The sequence below is a fragment of the Balaenoptera acutorostrata genome, chromosome 1, assembly GCF_949987535.1.
Source record: "Balaenoptera acutorostrata chromosome 1, mBalAcu1.1, whole genome shotgun sequence".
Classification (NCBI taxonomy): domain Eukaryota; kingdom Metazoa; phylum Chordata; class Mammalia; order Artiodactyla; family Balaenopteridae; genus Balaenoptera; species Balaenoptera acutorostrata.
This window is the reverse complement of record NC_080064.1, coordinates 168940890-168963955: the sequence shown is the minus strand read 5'-3', so window position 1 is coordinate 168963955 and position 23066 is coordinate 168940890. Positions and strand designations below refer to the sequence as shown.

General features: G+C 40.8%; 1 protein-coding gene across 1 annotated transcript in view; it reads right to left on the bottom strand.

The window, feature by feature from the left end:
- The window catches only part of SMYD3 (SET and MYND domain containing 3), a 716908-nt gene that overhangs the window by 8712 nt on the left and 685130 nt on the right, over positions 1-23066 (bottom strand). The window contains exon 11 of the mRNA XM_007167174.2: positions 10626-10734. Within this exon, the coding sequence (XP_007167236.1) occupies positions 10626-10734 (109 nt within the window). The remainder of the gene's footprint in view (positions 1-10625; positions 10735-23066) is intronic.

Here is a 23066-nt window from a genome sequence, read left to right as displayed (position 1 = left end):
TTTTTAGTTGTGGCATGCGGGATCTTTGTTGTGGCATGCGGGATCTAATTCCCTGACCAGGGATTGAACCCAGGCCCCCTGCATTGGGAGCACAGAGTCTTAACCACTGGACCACCAGGGAAGTCCCTGGCCTTCATGGCTTTTAATGAGAAAGCCACTGTAACTCAAATTGTTTTCCTCCTATAAGCAAGATGTCATTTTTCTCTTGCTGCTTTTTTAAAAAAATTTTTTAATTTTTAAAAGTTTTAGCTGTGTTGGGTCTTTGTTGCTGCGCGCGGGCTTTTCTCTGGTTGTGGCGAGTGGGGGCTACTCTTGCAGTGTGCAGGCTTCTCATTGTGGTGGCCTCTCTTGTTGTGGAGCATGGATTCTAGGCGCATGGGCTTCAGTAGTTGTGGCACGTGGGCTCAGTAGTTGTGGTGCACAGGCTTAGTTGCTCTGCAGCATTTGGGATCTTCCTGGACCAGCGCTCGAACCCATGTCTCCTGCATTGGCAGGCGGATTCTTAACCAGTGCACCACCAGGGAAGCCCCTTTCTTGCTGCTTTTAAGATATTTTTGTTGTCTTTAGTTTTCAGAAGCTTGTCTAGGATGAGTCTTGATGTGCATTTCTTTGGATTTTTCTTATTTGGATTCACTTAGTTTTGTTTTTTTTTTCCTTTAGGTTCTTGTAGGTTTTTTTTTTAATTTATTATTTTTTTATACAGCAGGTTCTTATTAGTCATCAGTTTTATACACATCAGTGTATACATGTCAATCCCAATCTCCCAATTCATCCCACCACCACCACCACCCCCCCGTGGCTTTCCCCCCTTGGTGTCCATATGTTTGTTCTCTACATCTGTGTCTCTATTTCTGCCTTGCAAACCGGTTCATCTGTACCATTTTTCTAGATTCCACATATATGCATTAATATACGATATTTGTTTTTCTCTTTCTGGCTTACTTCACTCTTTATGACAGTCTCTAGGTCCATCCACGTCTCTACAAATGACCCAATTTCGTTCCTTTTTATGGCTGAGTAATATTCCATTGTATATACGTGCCACATCTTCTTATTCCATTCGTTTGTCGATGGGCATTTAGGTTGCTTCCATCACCTGGCTATTGTAAATAGTGCTGCAATGAACACTGGGGTGCATGTGTCTTTTTGAATTACGGTTTTCTCTGGGTATATGCCCAGTAGTGGGATTGCTGGGTCATATAGTAATTCTGTTTTTAGTTTTTTAAGGAACCTCCATTCTGTTCTCCATAGTGGCTGTATCAATTTACATTCCCACCAACAGTGCAAGAGGGTTCCGTTTTCTCCACACCCTCTCCAGCATTTGTTGTTTGTAGATTTTCTGATGATGGCCATTCTAACCGGTGTGAGGTGATACCTCATTGTAGTCTTATTTGCATTTGTCTAATAATTAGTGATGTTGAGCAGCTTTTCATGTGCTTTTTGGCCATCTGTATGTCTTCTTTGGAGAGATGTCTGTTTAGGTCTTCTGCCTATTTTTTGATTGGGTTGTTTGTTTTTTTAATATTGAGCTGCATGAGCTGTTTATATATTTTGGAGATTAATCCTTTGTCCGTTGATTCGTTTGCAAATATTTTCTCCCATTCTGAGGGTTGTCTTTTCGTCTTGTTTATAGTTTCCTTTGCTGTACGAAAGCTTTTAAGTTTCATTAGGTCCCATTTGTTTATTTTTGTTTTTATTTCCATTTCTCTAGGAGGTGGGTCAAAAAAGATCTTGCTGTGATTTATGTCAAAGAGTGTTCTTCCTATGCTTTCCTCTGAGAGTTTTAGTGTCCAGTCTTACATTTAGGTCTCTAGTCCATTTTGAGTTTATTTTTGTGGATGGTGTTAGGGAGTGTTCTAATTTCATTCTTTTACATGTAGCTGTCTGGTTTTCCCAGCAACATTTATTGACGAGACTGTCTTTTCTCCATTGTATATCCATGCCTCCTTTGTCATAGATTAGTTGACCATAGGTGCGTGGGTTTATCTCTGGGCTTTCTATCCTGTTCCATTGATCTATATTTCTGTTTTTGTGCCAGTACCATACTGTCTTGATTCCTCCAGCTCTGTTTTTTCCCCTCAAGATTGCTTTGGCTATTTGGGGTCTTTTGTGTCTCCATACAAATTTTAAGATTTTTTGTTCTAGTTCTGTAAAAAACGCCATTGGTAATTTGATAGGGATTGCACTGAATCTGTACATTGCCTTAGGCAGTATAGTCATTTTCACAATCAGTTACCTTCTTGAATCCCCAGGTAGACTTTTTTTATGTTCAGTGGCATTAATTGCATTCACATTGTTGTGGAACCACTACCACTATCCATTTCCAGAACTTCTGTGTTATCCCAAACTGAAACTGTGTACCCACTAAACAATAATTCTCCATTCCCTTCTCTCTCCAGCCCCTGGTTATCACTATTTTACTTTCTGTCTACTCTGTCTACTCTACTCTACATATCTCATATAAGTGGAATCATACAATATTTGTCCCTTTGTGACTGGCTTATTTCACATAATGTCTTCAAGGTTCATCCATGTGGTTTCATTTTTAAGGCTGAATAATATTTCATTGTCTGTATATTCCACTTTTTATCTATTCATCTGTCCATGGACATTTAGGTTGTTTCCACCTTTTAGCTATTGTTAATAATGCTTGCTATGAACATTGGTGTACAAATATCTGTTCAAGTCCCTGCTTTCAATTCTTTTGTGTGTATACCCAGAAGTGGAATTGCTGGATCAAATAGTAATTCTATGTTTCATATTCTTGAGGAAGTGCTATACTATTTTTCCACAGTGGCTGCCCCATTTTGCATTCCTGCCAGTAATGCATAAGGGTTCCAGTTTCTCCACATCCATACCAATACATGTTGTTTTCTGTTTTTTTCCTTAATGATAGCCATCTTAGCAGGTGAGTAGTATCTCATTGTGGTTGTGGTTTGCATTTCCCTAATGATTGGTGATGTTAAGCATCTTTTTATGTGATTTTTGGCTATTTGTATATCTTCTTTGGAGAAATGTCTATTCAGGTCCTTCGCCAATTTTTGAATTGGGCTGTTTTGGTATTGTTATTGAAGTGTAGGCATTCTCTCTATATTCTGGATATTATTCACTTATCAGATATGTGATTTGCAAATATTTTGTTCCATTCTGTGGGTTGCCTTTTTACACTGTCGATCGTGTCCTTTGATGCACAAACATTTAAAATTTTGATGAAGTTCAATTTGTCTATTTTTTCTTTGTTGCCTGTGCCTTTGGTGGCATATCCAAAAAAAATCATTGCCAAATCCAGTCTCATGAAGCTTTTCTTCTGTTTTCTTCTAAGAGTTTTATAGTTTTAGCTCATATATTAGGTCTTTAATCCATGCATTAATTTTTTTAAATATAGTGTTAGGTAAGGGTCCAACTTTATTTTTTGCATGTGGATATCCAGTTTTCTCAATACTGTTTATTGAATGGACTGTCCTTTCCTCACTGAGTGGTCTTGGCACCCTTGTCAAAAATTATTTGACATATATCTGAGAGTTTATTTCTGGCTCTCTATTCAATTTCATTGGCTTATATGGCTGTCTTTATGCCAGTACCATGTTGTTTCGATTACTGTAGTTTTGTAGCAAAATTTGAAATCAGAAAGTGTGAGTCCTCCAACTTTTTTTTTTCTTTTTCAATATTGTTATGCTATTGGGGTCTTGAAGTTTCATATGGATTTTAGGATGGATTTTTCCAATTCTAAAAAAAAATGTCAGTGGGATTTTGACAGAGATTGCATTGAATCTATAGGTTGCTTTAGGTTGTATTGACATCTTAATGATATTAAATCTTTCAGTCATGAACATGGAATATTATTCTGTTTATGTCATCTTTAATTTTTTTCAGCAATGTTTTATAGTCTTCAGTGTATAAGTCTTTTACCTCCTTGATTAAGTTAATTACTAATTATTTTATTCTGTAAGATGCTATGTGGAACTGTTTTCTCAATTTCCTTTTGGGATCATTCCCTGTCAGTGTATAGAAACACAACTGAGTTTTGCATGTTAATTTTACATCCTCCCGCTTTGCTGAATTTCTTAGTTGGAACAATTTCTTTTGTGGTATCTTTAGGGTTTCCTACATCAATGAAGAGAGAGAATTTTACTTTTTTTCAATTTGAATGCTTTCACTATTATTTCTTCAAGTACTTTTTCCACTCTGCCCTCTTTCTCTTTTCTTTCTGGGACTCCACTGTTAGATCTTTTGTTATAGGTACCATGGGTCCCTGAAGCTCTGTTCAATTTTACCTTTTTTAGTCATTTTATCTCTGTTTTTTAGATTGGACAGCTTATATTGTTCTATCTTCAAGTTCATTATTAACTCATTCCTCTATCCTTTCCATTCTGTTGTTAAGCTCCAGTCTGTATATTTTGGTAATTGTATTTATCAGTTCTTTAATTTCTGTTTGCTTCTTCTATCTTCTATTTCTTTGCTGAGGAGGTGTTCTATTTTTTCATTTGTTTTGAGGATGTTTGTAATTGCTTGTTTGAGCACATTTATGATTGGCTTTAAAATCTTTGTCAGATAATTCTAAAATCTGTTATCTTGGAGTTGCAATCTGTCGATTGTCTTTTTTTCCATGAAGATTGAGCTCTTCCTTGTTCTTGGTATGGTGAGTGATTTTCAGTTGAAACCTGGACATTTTGAGTATTATGTTGAGATTCTGAATTTTATGTAAACTTTCTGTTTTAGCTGGCTCTCTCCAATATTGCTCCAGCAGGAGTATGGCAGATGACACCACGTTATTGCCAGGTGGAAGTACAAGTCCAGGTTCCTCACTTGGTTCCTTGTCACTGCGGGGCTTACACTTTCTGGTAGGTAAATTTCTGCTTGTTTCCTGTAATGTGACTTAATCACTATGCTTTCGTTTTATGATTATTCTCTTAGTTATCTTCTCATTTTTTGGTTCAGAAACATACTCTTGAAACTGAAATTCTCTATTTTAAGTCTGTAGGGGACAGTCATAAATATCAGAGCCAGGGACTGCTAAACAGTCCTTTGAAGGCACTACTGATGATATAGCACATCACCTCTGCATGCCCTCTTGTCCTCCCCCTCTCCCTCCCGTCTGTCCACATGTTAAGGTGATGTTACGCATTTACAGGAGAGCTTTTTAACCTTGAGACCGCGGGCCTATAGAAAGTCCATGGAGAGGCTTCAGGTGGTCCCTAAAACCCCCTTCCCCACCAAATATTAAAAAAAAAATGTTGTGCAGTGTGGATACGGGGTGGGGGGCAGGGAGGTGGGATGAATTGGGAGATTGGGATTGACGTATGTGCACTGCCATGTGTAAAACAGATAGCTGGTGGGAACCTGCGGTATAGCACAGGGAGCTCAGCTCAGTGCTCTGGGGTGACCTAGATGGACGGGATGGGGGGGTGAGGTGGGAGGGAGGTCCAAGAGGGAGGGGATATATGTATACATATAGCTGATTCACTTCATTGTACAGCAGAAACTAACACAACATTGTAAAGCAACTATACCCCAATTAAAAAAAAATGTGTGTATGTTCATTTTCTCTGGTGAGTCAGTGGTCCTCACACAATTCCTAAATAAGAGCATGACCAAAGAGGTTAAAAATCATTGTAGCAGATTAAGAAATGGGAGCAATAGACTTGCAGGCTCTAAATCATCCATTTAGAGGGACGTGAAATCAGGGTGCAGGCTGGAGTAGAGAGAGACCAGCATGTGCTTGGAGCTTTCCCTGGATGAGTTGGAATAGCTAATAACCACATGGGTATGAGAGGAGCTATGTTGGGGACTGGGCCTGAGCTCCCTATTCAGGTCCAGAAAAAGCTAAAAAGATCCTCAAAGTACAATGCTTCAGTATAATGAAATGAGAAGAGAAAAAACATTACAGTGTAATATAAGAAATTTACATCTAAATAAAAAATGGTTATTGAGGGGGAAGAAGTTTGACTTTTTCCAGCCTGACTTCAAGGCACTACTAACAAAGCAGCTAGTCTAGCCCAGGGTGAGGGAGCTGGCAGCGTACAGAGCTCACAGAAAAGAAGCAGGCTCACTGACAAGACAGGCCAGATGAGAATGGTTGCCCCTGAGGTCCAAGAAGTCAAATTAGTGGCTAACAAAATTCTTCTAAGAAATAAATGGAAAGAAATGAAAATAGATTAGAGACAGGAGAAAGCAAGAGGGAGGTACTGTGAAGGGACCCCAGGACTGTCCTGTGCCAGCAATCACAAGAATTTCAGCTGAGCCCAGGGGAGATGGGAGCCTAAACCAAATCAGAGCTGGGCTAAGAGGATTCCTTTCCTGGAGGAGGCCGGGCCTAATTGAATCTGTAACTAATTTTTGTTTCTGAAGCTTTTCTCATTTTTGTTCCAAACTCAGCCTTTGAAACCCTTATTCAAACTCTTTGTCTTTCATCCTGTTATTCATACTGTCTTTCATCCTGTTATTTCCAGAGTTTCTAAGAAAGAATGTCTGGGGGTGCCAGTCTAAAGAGAACATCAGTTTAAAAAGGCAAGAATATATCTTCCCTTGCCCCTCTCTGGGTTACCTGAGCCCTGAGAAAGCTCAGGAGGAGAGGCTTTCTGCAGAACGAAACTGCCCTGCTTCTAGACTCACAGGTCCTATGAACTTGCAAAAAGACGGAGGCGTGCAGGCTGTCCCTCTGTGTGATACTGTGATGTATAATAAGAAATATATACTTGGTCTTCATCCCTATTTCCGGCACTGAGCTCCTAAAACCCTTGGAATTTCCTAAGTGATGAAAATGATCAAGGTGTCTTTATTATTTTAATAAGGTGACTTTTAGAAGCACCTAAGGATGGGGGCTGGTTGCTAGGATAACCAACCATGTGATTAGAGGGTTGGAACTTTCAGGGAAGAGGAACTGGAGGTTGAATCAATCACCAATGGCCAGTGATTTAATCAATCATGCCTCTGTAGTGAAGCCTTCATAAAAACCCACAAGGACAGAGTTTGAAAGCTTCTAGGTTGGTGAACACATGGAGATTCGTGGAAAGTAGTGAACTCGGAGAGATGCCCTATATGCATCTCTTCCATCTGGCTGCTCCTGATTTTATGGCCTTTTATAATAAACTGGTGATCTAGTAAGTAAAATGTTTCTTGGAATCCTGTGAGCTGCTTTAGCAAATTAATCAAAACCATGGTGGCATCCTTGGAACCTCTAAGCTATAGCCAGTCAGTCTGAAGCATATGTGACAACCTGGGCTTGTGACTGGCATCTGAAGTGTGGAAGGCGATCTCGTGGGGCAGTGGGATCTGATGCCATCTCCAGGTAGATGGTGTCAGAATTGAGTTGAACTACAGGACACCCAGCTGTGTCTGAGAATTGCTTGTTGAAGTGGGAAAACCCCTGCCACGCGTTGGAATTGGGTGAGCAGAACCTTACCCTGCTAGTAAATGGTCAGCATATGTCCTGAGAAGATCTGGTCCACTAGTCACATACATAGTACATATACATATTAGCTAAAAGAACAGGGCCAGGGTGGTGCTTTTAAAGACCTCTCCTCATTAAAAAAAGCCATTCATTCAAGTAGGTACTTGATAGAACTTGCTGTGTTCAGGGCATGTGTCTAGGTTTGGTAGCCCCAGGAGATACAAAAGGTATCTTGTGGAATTCCCACTCACCTCCAGGAAATGGAACACACCCATGTGAACTGCTGGGGAGCAGTTCTATAATATAATTGTTCAACAGGGGAAACACTGTATAACCCCAAACTCCAAACGCAAGTGCTAAAGGGACTGGGTAGTGAGGGAGTGATCAGAACAAGGGTTCCTACACAATAATAATCCTTTATACTCCCAAAACACTTGGGACTCAGCCAAACATACCCTTACACACTACCTTATCTACTTCTAAAATAACTCTATGGGGTAGGTATGATCCTCATCTTTAAAATATGAAAATTACATTCAGAGGGATTGAGACTTGCTTCAAGTCATAAAAGTAGTAAATGACGGGACCGGAACCTGAACTCTGAATCCGAGTGTCTTCCTACTACGTGACACTGCCGGGGTGAACATCTGCTTTCTGGTCGATAATCAGAACCCAGGAGACTCCGTGTCTTTTCCAGAGCCAAGCAGGAAGTTTGGGTAAGGCCATGACTAACCCCAGGCCTCATGACAGACGTTCTGATGCTGCTCCGAGGTCTTTCATTTGGCAGCTGTCAGCGTCCATATGTGGGCTTATCTTTGGTACCAAGAGCAGAAGATGCTAAAACAATCACCAAGGGAGGCTTCTGGAGGAAATGAGGCAAGCTCACAAGAAGGATGTGAGGAAGACAGAATGGAACAGGGCACGAAGGGTATAAAAGGGCAATAAGAGTGTCATAAGAAGGGCTGGTGATCCGCCTGGCCCACAGATATCCCGTAAATCTGTATCTAGACGTCAGTGTGGGTTCGTTCATGCTTGTCTTTGCAGCTGAGGGTATGAGATGTCTCCACCAAGAGTCCTGCATGTGATGGCAATGATAAAGCCTCACGTGAAGAGCAGAAAAGATCCAAATCCCCTCACATTTCTCCTTCACATCCTCCTCTGAGTTGGCACCAGGACCTCAGCGGGATCTGAAGGGATTTCTATACTGAGTGTTACTAGAGAGTCTCAGTTATTTGCTGGGCCAGTCTAGAGCCTTGGATTCCAGTCTGGATCTAATGACTTGTTCACGTGTCTGTCTCCTCCACTAAACTGTGAGGACAACACTGGGCCTTATTCAGATTCATAGAAGCATTTAATCAACACATGTTAGATTAAATCGAACAGACTGGACCTGGCTCTGGTTCAGTGTGACTCCAAGCCTTAGCTCCTTCAGTTTTCAAATGGATACGAAAATGCCTGGCCCACTGGCCTCAGATGGCTGTCATCTGTCATGAGGGCCAGATCAGTCATGTACGTTTGAGCAGTATTAATACTTTCTAATCCCATAAAACATCAAGGACTAATTTGATCACTTATAAAATACCTACTTGGAGGTGACCCTGGGTTGGGTCCATCATATACTTGGGAAATTTCCTCCACATTGTTTTTCTGTCAGAACATTCACATAGTAGACCCTCAATGAGTCTTTTCTTTTCTGCCCAACTGATTTGACTGGCTGAAAACCATTAGCCAGACCAGAAAAGGAAAGTTCTCCTGAGACTGCAGGAGGCTTCCAGTGTCCTTCCATCAGTCTGGTAAAGATGTCAGACAAGGCAAAGAGAACAGGAAGAGCTGAACACCTTCAGGAATCCTAGGGTTCTTCCTGTTGACCACGGGCTGATTTCAGTTAGAGATCAGGAAAAGGCGACAGGGCTAGCATTCAACAAAAACCAGCATTGGGGAATCTCACTTTTAAGAATCCCTTAGGCATTTGTTATTTTTCTCATCTAAATGTGGATCAGCCAGCCCCTAGACACTCCCTGAGAGATCCTGATTCAGGGCCCGGGTCTCTCCACCCTTCTGCGGACAAGGGCATCGTGGCCCAGAGGACCCCGGAAAGTGCCAGGTGCTGCCCATGAAACCCCACACACCAGCTCTCCATACCCGCCACCAGTGCCTGGACCAGATAAGCACATGAGCTCTGCCTTTGGAAGCCACAGTTTGGGTGAGGGGGAGCTCTGCCAGGGTGGAAAGCCCAAGACAGCAGAGAGCCCTGGGCCCTAGTGGCAGAGGAGACTCACGGAGAGGGTGAGGACAGGCGTCACTCTTTAACACTGCATTCCAACGTGGACCCAGTTCTCCCACTTAGTTTCTCCGTACTTACTGCTAGCACTGTATTGACCTCTCGCCCTCGCTCCCTTCCTCCCTTCTTCCTCCTTCCTCCAGCAGTGAATACTTCCTAAGTCCCAGACCTCACAGCCTCCTGGGGGGCGGGGCAGCAGGTATTCCTGCTGCCCTGTGATGAGTGCTCAGCCGCAGATGGCAGAGTGAGCGGAGTTGTGGGGGGCAGGGAGGATACAACATTCCAGCTGGGCCTTAAAGGGTCAGTACAGTTCTGCCAGGCCCAGGGGCTGGGGTCGGGGGAGGGCATATAAGGCAAAGGAGACAGCTTTGAAAGGACCATGCCTGGGCAACGGTGAGCGGCTCAGTGTACACCAGCTGTGTGTGTGTGTGTGTGTGTGTGTGTGTGTGTGTGTGTGTGTGTAGGTGGGCGGGGGGAGGCTGGAGGTGAGGAGGCTGCAAAGGTAGTCTGCAGACAGGTGGTCAGGGGGCTGGGAATGTGGATTCTGTTCTGTGGGTGGGAAGGCATGGAGAAGGGTGGCCTGCCACAGTGGAGAAGGGCACAGGCGCAGTGGTGTCTGAGGCCAGTTTGCACCAGTTAGTAGGAGTTGATTGTTAAATTTTACTGATTTTTGTGAACTGGTTGATTCGACATTGGTAGTTTAAAATCAGCAATGGTGGGCATGTTTATACCAAAGGAATCGGCAAACATCACAAATCATTTTTTTTTTGAAGCTGGTTTTTAACATTTATGGGTACGTGTTTGTGTACAAATACGCGTGTGTGTCCATATGTGTGCTTGCACATGTGCATGCACACACGTGTGTAGAGTCACTAGGAATCACAAGGAAGAGGCCTAGCAACAACCAGGAAAAAGTATTCCAGGCAGAACTACATGCGATCTTGGCACACTCACCAGCCTCAGATTCTTCATCGCTTGGGGAAACATGCCTTGATGTAACTGCAATTTGCCAACTTTCATTACCTGCACGCCTCTGACAGGATGGTTTCCTGGGAAAAAAATCCTGGAAGAAAACAAATGGCAAACAGTGTCAGTAGCTCTCACTGGTGCAGTCAGCATAGTCAGGAGACTATGAAAGTGGGAGCAAACGCTGGCTGTGAATGCCAGTGAGCCATTGAGAAGAATCAGCTTTGCCGCCGGGAGAACATGATACTGAGGGAAGAAGCACACTATTGGTCTCCTGTTCCCCAGAATGCCTTTTGCACTGGGCATTGCAAAAAAATGACAGGACTGGAATACCTCTCTAATAAACAATGAAAGAAGACAATCTGGACCTCTGCGTTTATATTTGGCAGGGGGTGTAGGGACCAGGTGCTAATCTTATCCTCCAACCTCCCCCGTGAAGCTCCAACACCCAGGATAGCCTTGGACCAGAAGCTGGCCTCTCAGTATATAATTGTTAAGTAAATGAATGAAAGCTTTCAGGACTCACCATCTAGAAACGCCCACACGCTCCTTTTAACTGCAAAGCCCCCCGAGTCTCAGTGCAGAGACCATCGTTCACCACAGTGCACCTTCCTTACAGGCCCCGTGTATTTATTCTGTCATCACTGGACTCTCTTTGTTTGTTTTTGTTTTTAACATCTTTATTGGAGTATAATTGCTTTATGATGTTGTGTTAGTTTCTGCTGTATAACAAAGTGAATCAGCTATACGTATACATATACCCCTATATCCCCTCCCTTTTGCGTCTCCCTCCCACCCTCCCTATCTCACCCCTCTAGATGGTCACAAAGCACCGAGCTGATCTCCCTGTGCTATGCAGCTGCTTCCCACTAGCTATCTATTTTACATTTGGTAGTGTATATATGTCAATGCTACACTCTCACTTCGTCCCAGCTTACCCTTCCCCCTCCCCATGTCCTCAAGTCCATTCTCTACGTCTGCATCTTTATTCCTGCCCCTAGGTTCATCAGAACCATTTTTTTTTTTTAAGATTCCATATATATATCACTGGACTCTTTGGATTCAGACACCCCATCTGTGTTTGCTGCCGTGTTGCATGTAGGAACTCTGTACATACTTGACCTCTTTCATACACAACAGGATAGAACAGGGTGTTGCAGTGGACCGAAGAATGAAAACCCAGGGCTATGTTTCAGGCCCAGTGTTATTTCAACTCGATTCAACAAGAATGTATTATGTTAGATTCAACAAAGTGTGTACAGTTTGGCCTCTTCTGCCCCCCACATCCTCTAGCCTGAGAGTCTCCTGAGCTCCTGCTGTACGTGCAAGATCGATCCTGGGGCCGGGGGACATACTATACTGTAGATATATGATCTTTTTTCCTCAAGGCCCAATAATCCCATGAGACACAAGGCAAACATTCATACCACAGTTGAAAAATATCACAGAACAGAGCATGATTTAGTGTCCCGATGAAGCCTACGTTAACTAGTAGACAGCAATGCTCAGTTCAAGAGTGTGGAACTGAGAAAATGATACAGGAGTTATGAAAAAGGAGAGTTATGATGATGGGTTGGACCAGGGAGGGTTTCCTGGAAGAGGGAAAGAGGACTTAATCTGGCTCCCCAGGATCTGAGAAGGTTTGTCTCGGTGGGGAGAACAGAAACGCATCCAAACTGTTGGATGGCACGAGCGAGGGTGCTTTCCAGATGCTCCCCGTCCGGAGAACATAGGTGCCTGCCTGTAGGCCTCCAAAAGATAACCCTGAGTCGTGACTTATACGGGGCTTACCATGTGCCAAGCACTGTTCTGCTCTTCATTTGTGAACTAGTCATGGAACCCACATTTAGGCTCTACTGTGTAATAAAGATGAGGGAGCTTTATAAGGAGAGACACGTATGTTCTCTGATTAGTGTACTATCTTCAAACCATCCCCTCTCCCTGAACCCCAACTCTTCCCCACATGAAATGTGATATAGAAACCTTTTTCATTCAGGCTCTCAAAGAAGTGGAAAGCAGTACCTCAGAGAGAGGTATTTAAATTAATAGAAGGTCGGCCATGCTTCTTTTAAACAACTGAAAAGGGAGGGAAGGGGGGAAACAAAGGGGACACCTGGGTCCTGGATTTCCCATTGTCTTCTGAGCATGCCAAGAGATCAGTCACATCACCTCTCCCCCTTACAAAATGAACATCATTATCTACTTGTGTGGAAAAGATTTTAAGAGCCCCAGACAAAAGGCTTAAATATAGGACGCCACTGCCCTGTACTTAATTGCCTTGGACACTTTCCTTGAAAAGCACACCTGCATTTGGAACTTTATTTTATTGCTGTGAATGTGGCATAATTAAATTTAAAGGCCAAAATGTAATTTCATACTAATAATCATTCCATTAAGTGGATGTCTGTCACATCAGTTAGCAGAAGGAAAGAAAATCTTTGGTTCTATGGTGGCAGAGAAAGTGGTGCATAATTACTCCATGAAAGGTACTTGCTCTGGTTGCTTAAAGATATGAAAAAATGAAGTGGAGTTTAATCAGGAGAGGATGAGGAAGTGTCTGGGAGGGGGACTTCCACATAAATATTTACGGAGCAGCCTAACAGCTCTGGCAGGGGTGCTGAGTGTGTGCCTGGGTTGTTTCTGGAGGCCTCCCAGCTGACATATGGAATAAGCATCATGATTACTTGCTGGAATAGCACCCCAAGGAAAACTGGTGACGCTCACTCCTGCTGGGAGAAGTTCTCTACCCAGGGCATGGGCTTTCATCAACTTTACCGTGTGTGACAGTGATGAGAGGAGGCCTGCAAGAGGTCTTCAATCACAGGACTGTCAGGAATCAAGGCCAGGCTGAGAGGCTGAACCAGAGAAGGGATCAGGGATGCCTGAGGACTGCGAGGACTAAAACAGGAGTTTGAGTGGGAAGGTGAGGGGAAGGTGTAGTAGCTAGGAGAGGCCAGGTACTGTGCCCAGTGCACAAAGGATGCAAGAAGCCCACGGTGAGTTCCTGCCCTTGCTTAGTATACAGTCTAACTGCAGATATGAAGCAAACTGAGTTATGATACAGAGAGGACTGTGAGAGCTGGCAGACCACGGCACAGACAATGGGTGCTCCAGAAGCAGTGGAGACCGCGGTGATCAGGGAGATTCCTTGGAGCAGCAGAGCTTGAGCTGGTTCAGACTGGAAGAGGGGATGGGCTGCTAGGAGAGCATGTGGAGCATGGGAAGGGCGGGTAGCTCTGGCAATGGTACAGGAGGCTGGAGACAAAGGGCCAGTGAATGCATGATCTGACCGGCGGTGAAGAAGAGCGGGAGAGGAGGTGCACCTGAGGCTAGGCTGTGCAGCGGCATCCACGCCAAGCTAGGAGGTTTAGACTTTGCTTGCAGGCAGCTGGGCACTACAGAGGGGGCTGAGGGTGTTTCATCGGAATAGGAAACAGGATAGATTGGAAAAGAGACTCTAGAGGCAGAGAGACCTGAGTCAGGATGTGGTAATGAGAACAGAAAAGAAGGATCTGATGCAAAAAATGTCCTACAGCTGATTCAACGGGACTTGGAGACTTGCTGGGGTCTGGCAGTCAGAGCTGACTCCAAGATTCAGAAATTGAAATGCCGCCACAAAAAACACAAGCAAACTATGCAATAACAAAATCATTCAGCAAGGGATTCTACTTGTTTGGGTGTTGTTATAAATTTTCTTTTCATGGGTACAGTGCTAGCAATCACATGGTCCAGGATGCTGGGCCTAGAATGGAAAAAGTGCCCTTGGTGTTTCTGTGGTGAGTAAGTGTATAGGAAGAAGGTGTTTAAACAAGCAGAGAAAAGGAGCAGCACACCTGCTAGCTTAATTCAGACCCATAAGCACCAAGATCTTGCTGCCATATTCTACAAGGAGGCTGAGAGTCAGGGAACTGGAACGTCTCAAGTTAAAAGGGGTTAGAGAAAAACATGGCAGGACCTATGCTGGCAGGACCTATGTTGTTGGTCTTGCTGAGGTCTTTCCACATGATGCAATTACCAATCACATTGCTTCATTACAGGTAGCAGTTTTGACATTTATATGACAGGAAAAACCATTTATTGTTTGTTAGGATTATTTTTTAGAACTGATATAAAATACATCACTGAATTTAAAACAAGAGCTTAACTTGACTGTATAAACTGTATTTTAGAGTAACCAAATAGCCATAATGTATGAATTTTAGCTGATGTGAATTTTAACTGATTAATGTGAAATCTAATTCTAATGATGGAATTAGAAAAATCAGCATTTTGCAACTCTTGAAGAATCCACGAAAAAAGTATCACTAGATGAAATCAGTAGATCAAAGAATGATGGAAAATTTTTAAATGGATAAATTAGGTTGTTACCATATGAACTCACTGATCAGCCTTAGCATCACTAAAGTGGGACAGCCAGACATTACATGCTATCTGATATGATGCAATAAGAAGGATTTTACACCACCTATAAAGGATCCTTGCCAAAAAACAAAAACAGAAGCAAAGAAACTGAATTTAATCAAGCCCATAAAGTTAAATTCCATTTCATAGGAAAAACAAGTGATAGAGGAACAAATAAAAGCAACCAGCTAAATTCGAGATATGGGAAATCCTACAGGACCTTCACCCAGGATCTTCAACAGGTCAATGGCATGAAAAGAAAAAGATGGCAGGGGAAGAGAACACTCTAGATTAAAAGAGACTTAAGAGATACAACAGTCAAATGTAATTTGTAGACCTTTTGCATCTTAAAATAACTGTAAAAAGACATTTCTGATTCAGTCTAGGAAATTTGAACATGAAATTGCATTGTGGGTAAGAAAATGTCCACATTTTTCAGAGATACAAACTGAAGTATGCATGGATAAAATGATGTAATGACTGAGTTTTGATTTAAGTTTCTTCAGCATAATTTCTCCTTCCAGCAATGGTGGGTTACCTTGTTTCAGACCAAACTCTGTGTTAAGAACAAGAAACGTTAGATAAAATATTTATAAAAATCTGTTTGAAGGTGTCAAAGAACCACAGAGGGACAGGGGTCTGGATGTGTCAAAATGGCAGAAAGAACAGAAGCTCAAGTAGGTGATCCTTACATTTGTTGCTGCTTTTCCCTTTGCTGATTTGAAAGTAGAGGCAGATAGGCTAAACAGCTGAGCAGAAGTTTTGGCAGTCTCAAGGATATGGAGACACAGAATTTGGAGTTCAGGGCTTAGCAAAGATGAAAAGAAGCGCTAGTAAACATCCCTGACTTTCATTTGTGACCCCCACCAAAGGGCTACAATCCAGGAATAGTGGTAAGCCAGAAAGAGACTGGCCCTCACAAAGACTGAATCATTTCAAACCCTGATTGGAGTAAGGTGATCTGTTTCTACCCTGACTGCCAAAAGCAAAAGTAAATTCTCTCTGAAGGATGATAACATAATCCTGAATCTCAATTATCTCTCTAATTTTTCTATACAGTGTCCTGCATTCAGTAAAATTATAAACAGGCATACAAAAAGACAAGAACTATCTGAAAACCAAGAGAAGAACATAGACAATGAAACAAACCTACAGGTTTGCAGATATTGAGGCTCTAATAAATCAATTAAATAATTATAATAAGTATGTTTGCAAACTTAATAATAGAAAAGAATTTTAGCAGAAAAATGAAATTACATAAAACATAACCAATGAAAATTCTAGAACTGAAAAATAGAAAACTGAAATTAAGATCTCAATAGTTTAACATCAGACTTGTCACAGCCAAGGAAAGAATTAGAGAACTGGAAGGCAGGTCAAAAGAATATATCAGTTGCAAAAAAAAAAAAAAAAAAAAAAGAATATATCAGTTGCAAAACAAAGAGAGATGAGGAAATGGAAAATAAAGAGGAACACAGGTCTCGTATAGGTAAACTGGAATCTCAAATGAGAGATGGGAGAGAATGGCAGAAGCAATATCTAAAGCCATAATGGCTGAGAAATTTCAAAAGTAATGAAAGCTAAGAACTGCAAAAAGAATAAAATAATTCAAATAAGGGGAAAGGAGGGGTAAGTAAGGTGAGAGATAAAATAACTGTTGCAAAATCTTGATAATTATTGAAACTGGATAATAGATATATGAAGGTTCATTATATTCTATTTTTGTGTATGTTTGAAATTTTTCATAATTAAAAAAGCAGGACACTGGGTTTTACTTTTTCAGCTTCAGAAGTTATGGACTCTGGTATATAACTGCCCCAAGTTGCAGAAGATTTTGGAATTTTACTTAATTCTAAGTCTTACATAGAAATGAAATGATACACACAATGAGTGGCATACAGTGGCCTTCCACACTGTCGAGACATCAGATCGACACTACTTGATAGCTAGAAGTACAGCAGATGTAACAGCAGCTCACACTCAGCATTAAGAAGCTTTGCTCTAGGTCTTAAATCAAGTGTAGAAACTCATTGTCAAACACCATGTGTAACTGAGACAAGGAAGCATGAAAAGGCAGATAGAGTCATAGGATGTTCTTTAGGGTCTGTTTGAGTTAAACCAGCTGCTGTATGGAAGTTATTTATGCCTTTGTGGTAGGGTAGCTTTATTTGTAATATGATACATTTTTGTTGTTGTTAGTTAAAAAAAAAAATGATCCTAACATTGGGAAACAAAACCAAAGAAAAAAAGACAGACTATACTGGGAACTTCAGAACAAGAAGAACTATTTCTTACCATTTCTTAATTAATTCACACAGTTAGTCTGGAGAGGTGCTGTTCTCCAAGTGGGGTGATGAATCCTTACTTCTCCATTACCTCTACAGCTTGGTTCTGCTGGTGACAGGAGGATCAGGGCCATGAATTCTCACTTGTTTCCAAAAGAAAAAGGTCCTGGCTTCCAGCCTAGATTGAACCCTCACCTCTTGCTCCATCTGTGACATGTGCTGTCAGCCCCACAGCATTGAGAAAGATGGTTCTGCCACACACACCCCACCTCCTACCACCTGAGTATAGGAAAATAAATTCATAGTGCTCTTATAATCCCACCACACATTACAATGGGATTTTACAGTGTTACACTGAGACTTTGTCTCAATGCAATGAGATTTTTCTTGGGTTTATTTTATGCCATAAAATGAGTAAGCAGGATCATTTCCTTACACAAAGAATGCATTTCTGCTTCTCTTAATTTCCCCCAAATAGGTCCTTCACTCACAAGGTAGAGCTTTCTTACTCTCAGAAAGAAGTTTGACAATTTGTAATTATTTGTATATGATCCATTGTTCGAAAGAATCTCTAAATCAGATAGTAAGTACAAGAGAGCTTTTTGTTTATTTTAAATGCTCATGTAATTCAGCCTCTGGAGCAGAGGTTTTATGGTAGATAAATTAGAATGAGGGAGTTAGAGGAGATTTGGATTTAAGACCTGGTTCTTCCAAGCAGTTAGCAGAGTGACCACTTCACATCACAATTAACCTGAGGGTAAGAAAAGAGATGGGAGAACATTTGGGACTGTCAACCACATATAAACACAAACTAGTATTATTAAGTTTCCAGGGATAGTGGATGTAAGGTAATTAGTTGCAATGCACTTTTATATCCATATTGAGATAAACAATGGGAAAAAAAAATCACTCAATTTTGTTGCAAAGTGTAAAACGATAGCCTAATAGCACCAAAATAGTTACATTCCAACAGCCAAAAGACCCACCTGGATCACCTGTATGTTTGCCTGTTTCTTTTTAATGCAAGTTGAATATGTAGCAACACAAAGAGAAGCCTGGTGGGGTCTGGAGAAATTGAGAAGATACTGGCTGAGTAGCCAGGAGCTGCCTCTTTAAGGAAAGACTTATGATGCAGATAGGGTTAAGTGTCAAATTTTGGACCTAAAAGTTTGAGTTTTAGCTTTCTTTTTAGAAAAATGAACAGAGAAGACATTGCCCATACTTATAACTTTCAACTTAGGTGTGCTTAGTTTCATTTAATGCTGATTTGTGCACAAATTTCCTCATGCTCTTTCCAGACCTGCTCATGTGCTGCCTGGCCCACTGGCAGTTTGGCTAACAGCAGGGAGACATCATAGGCCTGTCCATGCAGTTGGCCTTGCATGCAGCACAGTGGAAAAAACTGGTCAGAATCTTCCAGGCAAGCAGGATGGTACTCCACTGTATGCAAATAGTCCTTTTTAATACTCATAATGGTGAGAGTACTGTCCTTTGTCTGGCTTTTGCCTGTCTCATATCTTACAGCACTTTTTTTTTTAGGGTGTGGAATATTTAATACTATTTTGAAATATTTCAAAAAGGCCAGCCAGCATGACTGAATTATACTGTAACTATAATTTAGTTATTAAGTCCTTAGGAAAAAAATGACAGTGAGATTTTCATTAGAAAAGTTCCACTTGGGGATTTCCCTGGTGGTCCAGTGGGTAAGACTCCACACTCCCAATGCAGGGGGCCTGGGTTTGATCCCTGGTCAGGGAACTAGATCCCACATGCATGCCGCAACTAAGAGTCCACATGCTGCAACTAAGAAGTCCGCCTGCCGCCACTAAAAGATCCTGCATGCCGCAACGAAGATCCTGCACACAGCAACTAAGACCTGGCACAGACAAAATAAATAAAAATAAAAATAAAAAATAAATTTTAAAAAAGTTTCTCCCTTTAAAAAAAAAAAAGTTCCACTTGTCCTGTATAAGGTCTATTTGTCCACTTATATGGGCAATAAAAGACACCTCTGAAGTTCTGGATATGTACTCTAAATCCCCTAAATATCTGAATACACAGATGGTCATATCACTCTGAGATTATTTCCCAAAAGGAAGCCCCTGAGTAGAAATTTTTAAATTTATTTTCATAAATTATTTATTCATTTGGGCCTGTTCAGATTTATGAAAACTGTTTTAATGCTGTTTCTGGTAATATGGCAAGCTTAATAGCCATATTGATTATCTCACTGAAAACAATGTAAAATGCTAGATAAAATATTTTTAAAAGTAATAATGTGCTGGCAAGATAGTAAAGAACTGTCAGGCCAAAATATAAATGAAGAGGTACCCTTGAGAAGTAAGTAGGATTGTGAAACCACTGCTATACTGGTGTGCTGAAACCTCTGGCTTCATCTGCTTTTTGGAGCTTGTGGGGCAGAAAAGCTAGCTCAGTGTCTACCCAATGGTGAAGGGTCTAATAGGGAAGCTTCCCCTCTTGCCAATCATGGGAGACAGATTACATTCAAAAGAGTCACAGTAAGGCTGACAGTGGAAGCCAGAAGCCAGTAGAATGATACCTTCAATGTGCCTAGGAAAAATTATTCCTAGTCTAGTATTCTATATCCTCAAAAATATCTTTCAAGAATCAAGATGGAGAGGTAAAGATTCAAGGTTACTTTTGGAGGTGATGAAAATGTTCTAGAATTGACTGTGGGGATGGTTGCACATATCTTTGAACATAATAGAAAACCAATGAATTGTACACTTTAAGTGGGTAAACTGTATGGTAAGTGAATTAATTACATCTCAACAAAACTTTAACAAAAAGAATGAGACATTAGCACCCACAAAATGAAATACTTAGGTATAAATCTAACGAAATACATAGAAGATCTATATAAGGAAAACTACAAAACTCTGATGAACAAAATCAGAAAAAATGGAAAGATATTCCATGTTCACTGATAGGAAGAGTAAATATTGTCAAAATGTCAGTTCTTCCCATCTTGATCTATAGATTCAATGCAATCCCAATCAAAATTCTAGCAAGTTATTTTGTGGATGTCAACAAACTGATTCTAAAGTTTTATGGAGAGGCAAAAGACCCAGAATAGCTAGCACAATACTGAAGGAGAAGATTAAAACTGGAGGACTGACACTATCCAACTTCAAGACTTAATGTAAAGCTACAGTAATCAAGACAGTGTGGTACTGTATTTGTGAAAGAAAAGACAAAATGGATCAATGGAACAGAATAGACCCACATAAATACAGTCAACTGATCTTTGACCAAGAAGCAAAGGCAATACAATGGAACAAAGGCAGTTTTTTTTTTAACAAATGTTTCCGGAACAACTAGACATCCATATGCCAAAAAAAAAAAAGAATCTAGACACAGATCTTAACACCCTTCACAAAAAGGAACTCAAAATTGATCTTGGGTATGGTGGTGCCTTTTTAGTTACAATAACAAAGACATGATCCATGAAAGAAATAATTGATAAGCTGGACTTCATTAAATAAAAAACTTCTGCTCTGTAAAAGACAATGTCAAGAGAATGGGAAGATAAACCACAGACTGGGAGAAAATATTTGCAAAAGACACATCTGATAGAGGGTTGTTATCCTAAATATAAAAAGAACTCTTAAAACACAACAATAGGAAAAAAACCAATTTAAAAAATGGGCCAAAAATCTGAACAGACATCTTACCAAAGAAGATACACATGACAATTAAGAACATGAAAAGATGCCCCATATTATATGTCATCAGGGAAATGCAAACTAAAATAACAATGACATATCAGTATACATCTATTAGAATAGCCAAAATCCAGAACACTGACAACACTAAATGCTGGCGAGGATGTGGAACAACAGTTTTCATTCATTGCTAGTGGGACTACAAAAGGGTACAGCCACTTTGGAAGATTTGGCGGTTTCTTGCGAAACTAAACATGCTAAACAGACTAAACCACAGTACCCAGGATTTGTGCGCCTTGGTATTTACCCAAAGGAGTTGAAAACTTAACATCCACACAAAAACCTACACATCGATATTTACAGCAGCTTTGTTCACAACTGTGCAAACTTGAAAGCAATAAAAATGTCCTTCAGTAGGTGAATGGATAAATAAACTATGGTACATCTAGACAACGGAATATTATCCAGTGCTAAAAAGAAATGACCTATCAAGCTATGAAAAGACATGGAGGAACCTTAAGTGTATAATACTAAGTGAAAGAAGCCAACTGAAAGGGCTACATTCCAACTCTATGACATTCTGGAAAAGGCAAAACTATGGAGACAATAAAAAGATCAGTGGTTCCCAGAAGTTTATAGGTGAAGGAGGGATGAAGAGGCAGAGCACAGAGGATTTTTCAGGGCAGTGAAATACTCTATATGATACCATAATGATAGATACATGTCATTATACATTTGTCCAAACCCATAAAATGTACAACACCAAGAGTGAACCCTAATGTAAACTATGGACTTTGGGTGACTCTCATGTGTCACTATAGGTTCGTCGATTGTAACAAATGTCCCACTCTGTTGGGGAATGTTGATGATAGGCGAGGCTATGCATGTGTCGGGTAGGGAGTATATGGGAAGTCTCAGTACATTCCACTCAATTTTGCTGTGAACATAAAACTGTTTTTAAAAAAACTAAGCCTTAATTTAAAAAAAGGAATGAGGTTGAAATAAAGACATTTTTGGACAAAGAAAATCTGTGAATTTGTCATCTCAGATCTTAACAAAAGGAATTTCTAATTATATACTTCTGGTAGAAGGAAAGTGAGCCAAGACGGGAAGTCTAAGGTGCAAGAAGGACTGAAGAATAAAGAGAATGCTTACATGGGTTAATCTACGGACACTGACAAACAAAACAATTTTAGGGGGTTAAAAATATGGTAAAAATAAAAAATACAATAAGCACATCATATATGTCAGTGGGGAAGAAAACAGGATTCAAGAATTCTAAAGTCCTTCTAAATCCAGGAAGAACTTACAGTGGTTACATGCATATTTACTTTATATTTCTTTAAGTAGTTCATCTATAGTTTATATACCCTTTGGAAGGTAGGATATATTTAATAATAAAATAGTCTTAAATAACTGATTTAACATTCAGTTTTAACTTCTAGATACAAAGCCATTGTGTAAAGAACAATTAAATTAATTATAACCTATGAAATTAATGATCTCAAAAGATTGAGTATTAAATCAAGAAGGGAACACTGTGGTTTTTAAATTTTTTTTAAATTTATTTATTTTACTTATTTTTATCTTTGGCTGTGTTGGGTCTTTGTTGCTGCGCACCGGCTTTCTCTAGTTGCAGTGAGCGGGGGCTACTCTTCGTTGTGGTGTGTGGGCTCCTCATTGCGGTGGCTTCTCTTGTTGCAGAGCACGAGCTCTAGACGCGCAGGCTTCAACAGATGTGGCACACGGGCTCAGTAGTTGTGGCCTGTGGGTTCTAGAGTGCAGGCTCAGTAGTTGTGGTGCACGGGCTTAATTGCTCCGTGGCATGTGGGATCCTCCCAGACTGGGGCTCGAACCCGTGTCCCCTGCATTGGCAGGCGGATTCTTAACCACTGAGCCACCAGGGAAGCCTGACACTGTGGTTTTTAAAATGTACATACTTTTCCTTTGTTTGGAAGGAAAAAATTAGATTTACAAAAAATTAACAACTAGTAAAAAGTTGCACAATCTAGTTTTAAATAGAAGATGAAATATATTTTGCCATCAATAAGCTTAAC